At 37.0% G+C, this 12,914-nt stretch overlaps 1 protein-coding gene across 1 annotated transcript; it reads right to left on the bottom strand.

Annotated features, from left to right (window-relative positions):
- Nucleotides 1-6,486: 6,486 nt before the first annotated feature.
- On the bottom strand, nucleotides 6,487-8,795 carry LOC129940330 (mitochondrial-processing peptidase subunit beta). The gene is made up of 6 exons (XM_056048634.1): nucleotides 8,595-8,795; nucleotides 8,093-8,305; nucleotides 7,695-8,023; nucleotides 7,256-7,632; nucleotides 7,102-7,193; nucleotides 6,487-7,036 (listed from the first exon to the last, which is right to left on the bottom strand). Exons 1-6 carry the CDS (start codon nucleotides 8,661-8,663, stop codon nucleotides 6,692-6,694), a joined length of 1,425 nt encoding a protein of 474 aa, XP_055904609.1. The 5' UTR covers nucleotides 8,664-8,795; the 3' UTR covers nucleotides 6,487-6,691.
- Nucleotides 8,796-12,914: the final 4,119 nt, after the last annotated feature.

Here is a 12,914-nt window from a genome sequence, read left to right as displayed (position 1 = left end):
TCACTGGATGAGATCTGGAACATACACTATATCAAAAAATTGAGGATTGAAAACAAACTTCATGAAGAAAAAAAATGCGTTAAATTAGGCAAAGTAGGAAATCAAAGTTCAAAAAATTGCATGAGCAGTGGTAAAAAACTGAATTATATATATGTATGTAAGTTTTAGTAGCGATTGTGATAACCTTTCGCTTTTATAACATCCTGAAGGTTATTCTTCATAGAAAGAACTAGTTTTGAAGTGACTTCCGGCGAAATATTGTTCCATTCTTCCAATATAACAGCTTTTAGCTGGTTTTTATTGCTCATTTTTTGATTCTCGGACCTTTCTTCCTAAATAATCGCAAAGATGCTCAATGAGATTAAGTTCTGGGGATTGGGGAGGATAAGACAGTATCGATTTAACATTATCGAGAAGCCACTCCTTTACTATCCTTGATGAATGTTGTCTTAGTAAAAAGTCCTCTTTAAGGCCAATCTTTGAAGCGCTGGCTTTCAAATTTTCTTTTACAATTTGTAAATATTTGTTTTTATCAATTATTGTTTTTATGAAAACTAAATTTCCCACACCATTGGACCCCATAGCTCCTCAGACCATAACATTTCCTCCTCCATGTTTAACCTTTGATTGCAAATTCTTCACATCTAATGCTGTCTTTGGTTTCCACCACACAAATCTGCGACCGTCCCTAAGACATTAAACTTGCTATCGACATAACACATTCTTCCAAAAATTATGTGGTTTAGAAACGTATGCATTCGCATAGTATAACCGTTTTGAAACGTTTGCTTTTGAAATAGGTATAGGTTTTTTTTGCACCGTGCGACCATTATATCCCTTTGATTGCAGAAAGTTCCAAACAGTTTGAAGGTTAAACGATATTCCATCATTTGCTTGAATGTCATCAGCTATTTTAGGGGCACTTACCATTCTTTCAATTTTTCGTTATATTTGAGCTCTCTTCCTCTTCCTGGGGCCACTTCAAAGCTTTTATTTTTCAAATTATTTTTTAATACATATTGAACTGTAGACCGTGGTCTATTAATAGTTGGCGATATCTCAGCATAACTTTTTCCGTCGTTTCTTAGTTTAAAAATCAGTTTTCTTACTTCAAGAGGTACTTTTTTATGAGAAGCCTCCATTTTCAAAATAAACTTCGCAAAATTAAAAAAAAAAAAAACAATTGAAAAGATCAATACACCACGGCATACTGAGCCTAGATCTCTTAATATCATTACAGTACACAATTTACATTTCAAAAACAACCGTTATTATCATTTTGAGAGAAGAGAGCAGTGACGAACATTTGTTTGATGTACGAGCAACTTTTGACATTCCTGGCAAAATTCTACAAACGGTAAAAAATAAACATGAACCAAAGTATTGTTGCATTTCCCATTATTATAATTTTATCAAATAAAGTCAATAAGCTCAGATTTGTGGTAGAAAGTTCATAGTGTAAGGTAAACCCATTTATTTTCAATTGCTGTACGTGCAATTTTTTGATGTAGTGTAGACACAAAGTAGAGGAAAACACAAAGAAAGTTGATGCCGATGTTTGAGGAGTGTACTTTTCCTTAAGTTCAAGTTTTTTTGTTATAGAACATTATAATTATTTCAATTGTGTTAAGCTATTGAATACAAAAATCAAGATTTTATAAGAAATTGTGTAAGTGTTAACCTATTTCTTGGGCGACTTCAAAAAATTAGGGAAACTGATATTCAAGTAAGGTTTAAAAAAAAACTCCTAAAAACACCTGAATCATTTTTTTTATATTTTGTTGCCTTGATGTTGGCCCGATTTTATTTGCATCTGTTTGCTTTATCGTGAGATATTCGTTTTTTTGTACAGCATTTCAGGTACTCGAAAAGAGGGGTTGTTTCTAATTCTAGGAATGGCGGTTAGTTAACTCCAAAGTCAAGAGCACACCCATTTTCGATTTTGTTTTGTATTTGTATAAACTAAATGATGCTCCATATGCTATGAAAATAAGTATAAAACGATCCGTAAATTTATTGACTTTGAAAATGTTTAGTTATTGGAGGTAAACAGGAAGAAATCTCAACAAATTTAATACAAAATATTATGTTTATTTAAATGAGCCTTTTAATCTTACTTACTTAAGGTTGCCTAGGTAGACGAAGTCCTTGGCTACCTCAAAGTTACGTCTGTCGATAGTGACGTTTTGACCAAGACGTCGGTGTTGTATGTAATTTTGTTTTGTTTTGCCCTCATTACCCGTTAAACCCATTTTTGCCGCCCTTGCCTCAATACTCACAAAAGCCCCTTTGACATCATGCTGTGCTAGTAATTGGACAGACTTTTGAAAGATAGTGCCTCTAGTGTTGAAGTGTGAGCTCTGTACTATTCTTTCGAGTACGATGTGACATCGAAAGGTTCTGTTAAGTTGTTTCCAACCTTTATGGAGCAGCTTAAATTCTCCATGGTCATCCTGCACAAACGGACGAGTTTGGAAGGAATGCCAAAACAAGACATGGCTCTATACAGCTCGTCCCAGGATCTGCCGTAATGTGAATATTTGATCGATTGTGGACTTTCCTGGTCTAAAACCACACTTATAAGGACCTATCAGCTTGTAGACGATGGGCTTTAGACGCGTACGTATAACGGCTGAAAAGATTTTATAAGCCATGTTAAGTAGACTGATTCCTCTATAGTTGGTGCAGTTTAGAGGGTCTCCTTTTTTCAGTATCGGGCAGACAATACTGAGGTTCCATTCATCGGGCATGTTTTCTTCCGACCATATCTTTCAGATAAGTTGGTGTATGCTCCTAACCAACTTGTCTCCAGCTGCTTTAAAGAGCTCGGCATTCAAGCCATCCGCTCCAGCGGCTTTATTAGACTTTAGCTTAGATATGACAATCTTTACTTCTTCTAAGTCGGGAGGACGGGATAGTTGGCTTTCGTCGTCTATGTTGAATGGATCATCCTGCCTGACAGCGGATTCGATTTGTCATCGCCGTTATACAGTCTGCAGAAGTGGTCCTTCCATGTCCTCAACATTGACTGCGGTTCCACTATGATGTTTCCGGTTTCATCTTTGCATCCTTCGGTTCTAGGTTTATGTTTCTGTGAATTTCGTTTCACCTGTTCATAAAACTTTCGAACTTCATTCCTGCTTTTAAACCTTTCAACATCTTCGACCGCACGCTTCTCATGCCCTCTCTTTTTCCTTCTGAGAAGTCGGTGTTCCTTCCGCCTCTTCTGTTCAAATGGTAGACATGTGCATTCAAGAGGACAGAAAACCCAACTCTGTCTATCAACTTCAACTGTCACCTGCCCGTGGTGAACATCGAGTGCCTAGTAACTCAACTGGAGAGCTCATGAGCAGCTCTCGTCCTTTTATGCAGCGCCGCTTTGCGTGCCTGTTGTTTGACTGCATTTGCCTGCCGACATTCCTCATCAAACCAGGGGTTCCTTGTTGGTGGCTGCTTGAAACCCAGCACATCAGAGGCGGCTTCCCTGATTGCATCTTGGCAATGTTGCCACTGGTTTTTGATACATTGTGTTAGCGGTAGAGAACTTCGAGAGAGGTTACTTTTAACTCGGTCGGAAAAGGATTTGGCGATCTTATTGGATTGTAGACGTTTGACGTTGTACCTTCTCCCAGCATATCCCTGTTTTGCCTTGGGTCCGAGTCGGTGTTAGCCCCTCGGAAAGTTCGGACATCCATGATGCTGGATGCAATATGGTGAATCTGGTTGACGGAAGATTGATCTGGAGTACTCCATGTTCCTTTGTGGATGTTGAGGTGTAAAAACGGGTACTGGCTACCTTGACGTTTCACCCCGCAGCAAAATCTATGAGCCCAAATCCCTTGTCGGAAGTGTTGTTGTGCAGGCTGTTTTTCCCGATTAATCCACCAAAGATGTCTTCCCTTCCTTGTCATTAAAATCGCCCAGGACAGTTTTAATATCGTAGCTAGGACACTGCTCATATGTCTTGTTCAAGAGCTCGAAGAACATAATCTTTGGTGTTGTCATCCTTCTCTTCTGTGGGGGCGTGCGCGCAAATCAGGCTTATGTTGCCTACATGCGGGTGGTCATGAGGCGCTCGTTGATGCACCTATAGCACAAGACTTCATGCATCAGACTGGCTCCAATGACAAAGCCGCATCCAATTTAGCGCTGTTGGTTTTCTCGGTACCAGTCACCATAGTAAATATCACAGTTTTTCATCCTCTAATTCTTCGGTCGCATGTGGTCTGTTAAGGGACCTAACATTCCCAACCTGGAGGGCCAGATCCTAAGTATAACTCCAAGGATGGGAGCCGGATAAAACCGCCTGGGCTCCGAATAAATCGAAAAAGCCTTATAAGGTGTTCACTAAGTAGTTCAATCTTACTGGAACAGTAGACGCCACCTTTCATTCCATCTCGGGAATTCCTCCGCTGCCGTCTGGATAAGCAGAGGTGCCTTAGTGGAAACACCTCTCCCCATCTCTCTCGTTTGCTGCCCCCAACAACTTTTCACTGGGGTTGGAACCCAATCTCCAGTTGAGGTACTAGGCACCCGATGTTCACCACAAGGAGGTGAGAGTAGGAGTTGATAGACAGAGGTTGGTTTTAAGAAAAACCTGTAGACGCTTGTGTCCTCATGAATACACATGTCTACCATTTAAACATCACATATTATATAGAATTCCAAAATATTAAAAAATTATTATTATTGTAATATTGAAGATAAATAATAAATAATTTAAATATCCTAAAAAAAAAAAAATATCCCACTCTCCAAATACACCAACAGGAACTTCAACATTTTAATCGCGAACATCATCACCAAGATCGAAACAGTAGCATTTAAAGCTTCTTAGGCTTTTTGTACACATTTCGAGTAGTCTACGGCATTAGGGTCGAATGGAAATAGTCCATATTTTTTGAAGGCATTTTATATGATGGTTGCACATCACAAAAATTCTCCTTGTTCATTATGCTGCCGTGACTACCTGGACGTTTGCGCCATTAATTTAAAATATTTGTATAGTCTGATTTTATACCTTTAAAAGCACCCACATCGGCCGGTTAAAGGATATGAGTAGTGTTTGGAGGGAGTGTATATAAAATGATGATGTTGTAGCTGCTGCAAAAATTACTCAAATCAAGGGACATGTGAGAAGCGTGTCCATCGACAAAAAAAAGAACAGGATGTTTAACATCATTTTTTGATATCCAAACGTTAAGGCCATCTTTTACATATTGAAGAAAAGTTTTTCCTCGCACCCATGCACTCTCAGTCTTGCCAAAAATCCAGTCAGGCTTCTTATTTTGGACTGATTTTAACCAGTTGGTCGTTATTTTGTAAGGCAAAACAACCAAAGGAGGAAGTGTTCTTCCATCTGCTGAAAACATCGTCAGAACAGTTTTATTCCCTTTTTCATTCGGTGCCTTGATTTTGTAAAGATTTTTGATTCCTTTTGGGGCAATGACATTTCCCGTTTTTGGAATCATACTAAATTCCGTCATTCCTCAAGAACATCTAAGGCTCTTCTGTCAAATATGCCTTCAGCTCTCTAAACTATTTTCGTATACCTTCTTCTGTTATTTGCGCTCGGCTTTTGGAAACAGATTCAGCAGTTCGTAGACTTAAATCGGGATGGCGTTGCATAAAGCCATAGTTCCATTTCTTACCGGGTTTGTTGTCTTTGAAAGGAGTTTTGAGGTCGTTTTCTTGCAGAATGCCTTGCACCTTTTTCAAAAGGTTTTCACAAGTTAGTGGAAAGCCACATTTTGCTAATTTTACAAGCCAGTTTTTTAGCTTATTTTCTTCTTCTGCAGACAGCACAGGACAAGGACCAATTTTTCCTAGGTTATCTGATATTGTATTGTGAATACGGTCCTGAAGAGTCGTCCTTAGAACAATAAATCTTCTTGCTGCTGCTATGATCCGTAATTTATTTTGACGTATTTCAAATAATGCTTGCTCTAAATATGTGCTTTTATACGAAATGAAGCGCCGTCCGGGGCGGCCGATAATAGGCAACTAGGTTTATTTGTGTGTCCTATCTTCTGCCCCCTTAAAATCAACAATAAATTACAAAATTTTTCACATTTAAAAGATAATTTTAATGAAGAATAAAATATTTTATAAGAAAAACAACATTTGAAAACACTTACCAACAAAATGAACACCCAAAACACAAATTCTGACAGCAATTTTAGTAACGATTTTGAAAATAAATTAACACAAAAATCTTCCCCGTCTACAAGACGAGCGACGCAAACCGGTTAATTTTTTCAAAGCAACTGTGACTGTGAACTGAGCAAACGCAAGTAGATTTTTGACAGTTGACAGAAAAGTTTAAGAGAACAATTTAAGACCTAATATTTGGAAGAGAACTATAAACCAATTCATTAGGCTACTCTACCCTATGTTTTAACGAAGTCTTAACAAAAATAACTGAATAAGGTCGGTTTTGAGGACTTTACAATAAGAAAACTAATTAAAAATAATAACACATTAATGTTAATTTAAATTTTAAGTTTATTGTTTACACATTACTTGATCATTGTAGTGCGTTCTTTCACATTCAACAAACATATTCTTTTTAAAGATTGGTATCGATTACATCAGGAGCTTGGTTTGAAATTGGATTTTGTGGCTGTTGTTGTTTTATTTTGTTTCTTGTTTTTTAGTTTCTATTGCTTGGTAAATTAGTTAATTTAACTGCTTACAACCTAAGCCAGTACAAGCTGGAACGAATTCTGTTGTAGTCGGGTAGGTTTTCAGTTGGTCCGACAGCAGCAACAGCTGGACACCTATCGTACAAATACTTCATACCAACATCACGGATATTTTGCACTGACACAGCGTCAATTCGTTGTTCCAATTCGTGCAATGGGATACGACGGTTATAGCAGAGCATTTGACGGCCAATATCTTCGCAGATTGGTGTGGTTCCGTCCAATTGCAAGAGCAAATTGGTCTTGAGGAGGTTCTTTGCACGTTCGACCTCAGCTTCGGTGATCATGGTGCAGAGACGCATCCATTCTTGTGTGACATTGTAGAGCATCATCTAGAGGAGAAGATTCAAAGTGTAAATAAAGTTCTTAAGGAAAATGAAATAGATGAATGATTTACCTCGCTCTGGAGTGGATCGCAGACCCAGTAGATACCCCACAAGCCAGTATCCTTGTAGCATGTGTTGAAGGACTGGAAGCTGTGGCACAGATCTATTTGTCAAAAAATATATCAAGTGAGAACACGTTTAAAATTGAAAGAAGACAATACGTACTGCTCTCAGCACTGGCACGAGCCAAGTTGGAAGCATTATTGGCACCACCACCCTGAGAACGATCCCAAGCACCGATCAAAGTACTGGCAACCATCAGAGGGATATTGTCCTGATCGGTCCAGCCACAGCTCTCAACAGCGATGGCAACATGAGCCAATGGCAATGAGTCGTCACGGACACGCATTTCAGATCCAGTGAAACGGCAGGGAGTGATAGATGGTGGTTTGCCATCGTAAGTGTTCTGCAATTTGCCGAGGTTTGAGTTGGCCAATTGGACGAGCTCTTTATGGTTGACTCCACCAGCTCCGGACAAAACAATGCGAGAAGCCTTGTAGTGGGTGCTGATGTAATCTTGCAAATCTGATTTGCCAATGGATCTAGGAAAAGATTCATAAGGAATGAGGTACGATTCTAATATCGCAGTGTCAAGAAGTGTTACTTAATGTTCTTTGTGGGTCCCAAGATGGTTTGTCCCAATGGAGTTCCTTGGTAGGCAGTTGCATGCAAATGGTCAAATACTACTTCTTGCAAATTGCTCTCGACTTCTTGCATTTCACGAAGAATAACCGATCGTTCGCGTTCGATTTCTGATTCACCCAATTTCGAGTTCTGGATGATGTCGGCGAGGATTTCGACAGCTTTTGGGACGTCCTTGGACAGACACTTGGCATAGAAGACTGTCTGTTCCCTGGATGTGTAGGCATTCAAATGGGCACCCATGTTCTCGACTTCCAATTCCAAATCGGTTTGTGAACGTTTAGCAGTTCCCTAAGTAATATTTTTGTTTAAAAAGATATAGATACATTGTGGGTTTAATAAATAAAGTTGCAAACTTACCTTGAATGCCATGTGTTCCAAGAAATGGGCGACACCATTGTTTGACTCGTTTTCAGACCGTGAACCAGCATCGATCCAGAGTCCAACTGTGGCAGTCTGGGCACCGGAGTCTTCGCTGGCAACACGAAGACCATTATCCAATTGAGTGACTTGGGTTGCGGGAATGTTCACCAGGGTCTTCTTGAGGCCGGCAGCATGCGAGGCCTTGTAGCGCTGGACAGGAAAAATAAAAAAAGACAATCTTTCATCAATAACATAACCTTAAATGTTTCAGACAAATATTTTCAAGAATCCGAGGATGTTCTTCTAATTCACTTCCGAATAATTTAACTAACTTTCAAAGTAATTAAGAGTTTTCATATGTTATTGAATAATAATTATTGGATTTAACACAAAACTGATTTGGAAAAATTACGTAATGTCAATTTTTCTTTGGGCCAACTTTTCTATAGCACGAGATTATGAAATTCATTTTGGTTTCTTTTTTTGTTGGGAGGATTACCTGAGCAAAGGTGGTTCCCTTGGTCAGTTGTCGCAAATGCTGGGGCAGATTTAACACACGCAACGCCATGACTTTGAAATTAGAATCTCTATTTCAAGATTGAGGATTTTATTTGATGGACAAATCAAAGAACCACCCAGAAATGTTGGTGGTGCACGAAAATTTTTTCGTCGTAATCGAAAGGAGTGAAGTTGGGTTCGGTTCGCGAATATCGATTTGATTTGACGTTTCGGATGACATGAGGTTTGTTTGATAATTTGGGTATATAAACATTTACAGTCTTATTTAAAAACGCTGTATAGAGCCTACATAAAGTTATGTTATCTCTATAATGCCTCTAAACGCAAAAATGCTATTTATAAAACTTATACAAGGTTGCATAGTCCCATAATAAGCTAAACGCGTTTTGAGGTTGAATAGAGCCTACATAAGGAAATTATTGTTATTATTATTTCGTAAATGTCATTTTGATTTCTCTCCTCTCTTTTTGAAATTAAAATAAAAACAATAATGCCTCTCGAGTTTAGCTCGTGAGCCGAAGAAACGAAGAATCTAAAAAAAATATAGATTTTCGAAAGAGAATATCATACAAATAATTGGAATTATTTTGTTATATTTTAGTTGCTATGACAACTAGCAGATTTTATAGTACTTTTGGCACTTTTTTTGATATAAGCATTGTATAACTAAAATTTATAGCAGATTTTTTTATAAATAGGAATTTTTGCAACGTTACATAGAGCCTACATAAATCCTTATTCACTGTATAACTATTCATCTGTTTAGCGAATTCTATTAAATAAGACTGTTAGAGAACAGATTTTAAATTTGAGGTTTGATTACATTCAGCAGTAATGTATGAGCACAATAGATACGCGCAATGAACACACTAATAACCACATGATAACCTAGAAAATTCATATTATTTTCTATGGTATTATGGTTTCAGTCCATTTAAAGCATTAATTCGGTTTAAAAGTCACTTTAACTTAACTTAAGTTGTAGTTTTGTCTATGGTCTGCCAAACGTTCTTTACTTTCCTTAAAATTAGCACGAATTTTTACTGGCTGATTGGTTTTCAGTAGATATGCTTAAATAAATACTATATTCTGCTGTTTTAGAATGAGTTTGTTTTTGTTTCTCTGTAGTACCCGTGGCAGACGTCAACATTTGCCATGCTTTTATTCTTAGCTATTGAAAGATTGTACATTTATCGAGAATAATAAAGAATTTATAATAATAAATAATAATAGTACCCGTGGTATTATGGTTTGTGCTTTGGACTGTCGTGCCAGAGGTCTTGAGTTCGATCCCTTCCTATGCCACCTAAAGTTTTTTTTTCACGGCCTTGCGTAATTCTTGTCATGAAAGTACTTTTTTGATTTAGCCGTTCGTATTCGGATTAAAACTGTAGGTCCCCTCCGTCCCTGAGAACAGTACTAGCACACAGGAATGGTTGAGAGTTTTAAGTCATTAGGCTATAGTTCTCAACGGACTGTTGAGCCCCCCAATTTATTTTATTTTTATACATTTATTTCTAATTTTAGTTAATTTTCAAAGTTTCAACGTTTGACATTTCCTTCTTATTTTTGTTTGTTTCAGTTATGCCATATATTAAACTTTTTTCGTTTCTTAAAACGTGTATTGGGAAGTTTATTTATTGGTCTAACGATGATTTATTTTTGATGTTAGAATTAAATGTTATATATTTGTTTATATGGGAGGCTGTCTGGAATGTATAGGCCATAGGTAGATCGTCGTAGTTTAGTGGAAGAAACATAAAGCTGTTGTTATACTTACAAAATTAAAGAAAAAGATGCTATAATAAAGATGGACGTGTTTGTCATAATCATGGCTACTGCATTATAGGAACTTCTTACAACTTTTGCATTTCGGTCTTCTCTTTCAGAAAGACAGAAACAAAACTGTTATATATAGACATTTCTTTAACGTTACGTACTCTGTTGTCTCCTGAGTTTTATTTGAACTTAAATAGAAATGAAATCAATTTAAAAATTGTTACAGTTACAGTTTATTCATTTGAAGTTAATTAACCGTTAGTTTTTACAGATCAAATTTATTTAAATGTCTTTGCTAACTTGCTCAAATCATCAAAAGAGACTTCAGTCTTTTCTGTAATTATTTGTTTATTTATTTATTATTTTCTGAAATTAATGCAAAATTGTCAAAATGTAATAAACAATAATTGCTAAATGTAGAGTCTTCATTTGACGCTTTATGAAGTTATAAGAAACCTTGAATGTAATGTTTTCATGGGTTTGAAGAATGTCAGTTTTAAGTTAATTTTTTGCAGATGATTTCGCAACAGAGTTTGAACTCTAACCTTCTGTCCTCACACCAATATTTTTCTTATCCGTTCCTCACACTGCGGCGTGACACACCCCAATTATAAATAATAAAAAAATCTTTTTTTATTAAAAGTTCATGTTCTTAGTTCATTACAAAAATGAGTAAAAAAAATTCACTCACATATAAAAATAAAACAAAATTCATAGCAAAAAACTTTTTAAAATAAAATTAGTAAGGGAAATCATAGAATAAATGTGTTAAATTTTATTATTATTAAAAAAAGTTATGAAATAGTTTCAAAAAAATATATTGCATTTTCTTCTTAAAATGACGTTGTAATTGATAATATTAATTTGATCTGATTTTTGACTGCATTCAATACACATTAGAGAGCGATGTTCTTCGCACATAGGCTGCCGACGTGTAACACATTGCCTTTTTGTTTTTCGGTCTTTATTTCTGTCACAAAAGTTGCAACGAACGTATTTTTCCAATGTTGTTGCTTGTTGTATTGCAGAACTTGTGGGTTCAACTTGGGATTCATCATTTAGAACTCCTTCAATATATCTGATTCTATTCTTACGCTCGGCATTTGGAGCCTTCTTTTTAGCTGGGGCTCAAAGAGGCTGTACAAAAGATCGTACAGAAACTCATGTTTTTCTGTTTTGTGGAGCGAGTCTGTATAGTATCATATCATTTATGCCAGCGTGATCCAGCATTCTACAGAAAACCCGCATAAGCCACCGACGTGTAGCTCTGGAAGTTGTGTAGGAATTACAAAATTTGTCAAATGTATCAGTTCCCCCTTTGGTGCTGTTGTAATCTAATAGGCTTTTCACACCTAGTCCAAAACCCAGTTTTCGCGAAATTATCGGTTTTTGTCGAAAGCCTACATCGAAAACTCAAGTTTTCCCATACATTTTTGGTAAACCACAAGTTTTCGTAAACCACAAGTCTTATAGGCTTTCTACAAAAATCAAATGGGGTGGCGCAACAGTCCTTTGTGAACCAGGGCCTAGTGACTTACAACTCTCAACCATTCCTGTGTGCGAGTACTGTTGTCAGGAATGGAAGGGACCTACAATTTTAGGCCGAATCCGAACGGCTAGTTTGAGAAAGCACTTTTTCATGACAAGAATTACTCTTGAAGGATTTGTCAATTCCTCGCAAGAGGCAGTACCCGCGAAATTATTTTTTTTTAAATTAAGGTGGCACAGGCAGGGATTGAACCCAAGACCCCTTGCATGACAGTCCAACGCACTAACCATCATGCTACGGGTACTACACTACTTATAGGCTTTCTACACCGAACCGAAAACTCGGTTTTCGCGAGAAAATAGGTTTTCGTCGAAAACCTATACCGAAAACACAAGTTTTCCCATAGATTTTTCGTAACCCACAAGTTTTCGTTTTCAACAAGTTTTTGATAAAACCTCTCGAAAACCAGTTGAAATTGACAGATGAAGTAAACAAACTCACCTAATGAACAATTCAAAGCTTATTGAAATAAAATGAAAACATTCAAATATCAATCAGACATAAAAAAAACATCTGACAGCTGACTCAGGAGAAAATTTACAGTTTTAATTTCAAACTACATATTGTTATTTGGTTATGGTTAATTAACTGGTAGGTAATATTTTGTATCAATCATAAAACATAGTAAATAATTGTACTTTTTCTTTCTAGAAAATGGAAGAAGAGATAAAAAAAAAGAACAAAAAAAAAAAGAACAAACCAAGGAAGTTATGGTCCATTCCCGACGAGGAACTCCTCCTGGAGTTATGGGCCGATAAGGAGCCGGGATTGCGTGGTGCAAGAAGAAATCTCCACATTTACAAAGAAATGTCGGTAGAATTTAAAAGGTTGGCTAGTGGAGTACACTCCCGAAGAAAGTGAAGGTGAAGCTGCACAACCTCACAACGAAATATAAGTAAGTGCATACCTACGTCCTACATACATACATAATTTTACATCGGCCAGGATCTATATTTTACTTTCACTCGAAAT

The sequence above is a fragment of the Eupeodes corollae genome, chromosome 1 (assembly GCF_945859685.1).
Source record: "Eupeodes corollae chromosome 1, idEupCoro1.1, whole genome shotgun sequence".
NCBI lineage: Eukaryota > Metazoa > Arthropoda > Insecta > Diptera > Syrphidae > Eupeodes > Eupeodes corollae.
Note: the sequence above shows the minus strand (reverse complement) of the source record. Positions and strands in the feature narration are given on the sequence as shown.

Excerpts from the sequence above, each read along its gene's own strand:
- LOC129940330 (XM_056048634.1), bottom strand. The coding sequence starts at position 8,663 with ATGGCGTTGCGTGTGTTAAATCTGCCCCAGCATTTGCGACAACTGACC. Across the intron at positions 8,024-8,092 it reads TGGAACACATGGCATTCAAG|GGAACTGCTAAACGTTCACA; the intron begins GTAAGTTTGCAA and ends AATATTACTTAG. Across the intron at positions 7,037-7,101 it reads GCGATCCACTCCAGAGCGAG|ATGATGCTCTACAATGTCAC; the intron begins GTAAATCATTCA and ends CTTCTCCTCTAG.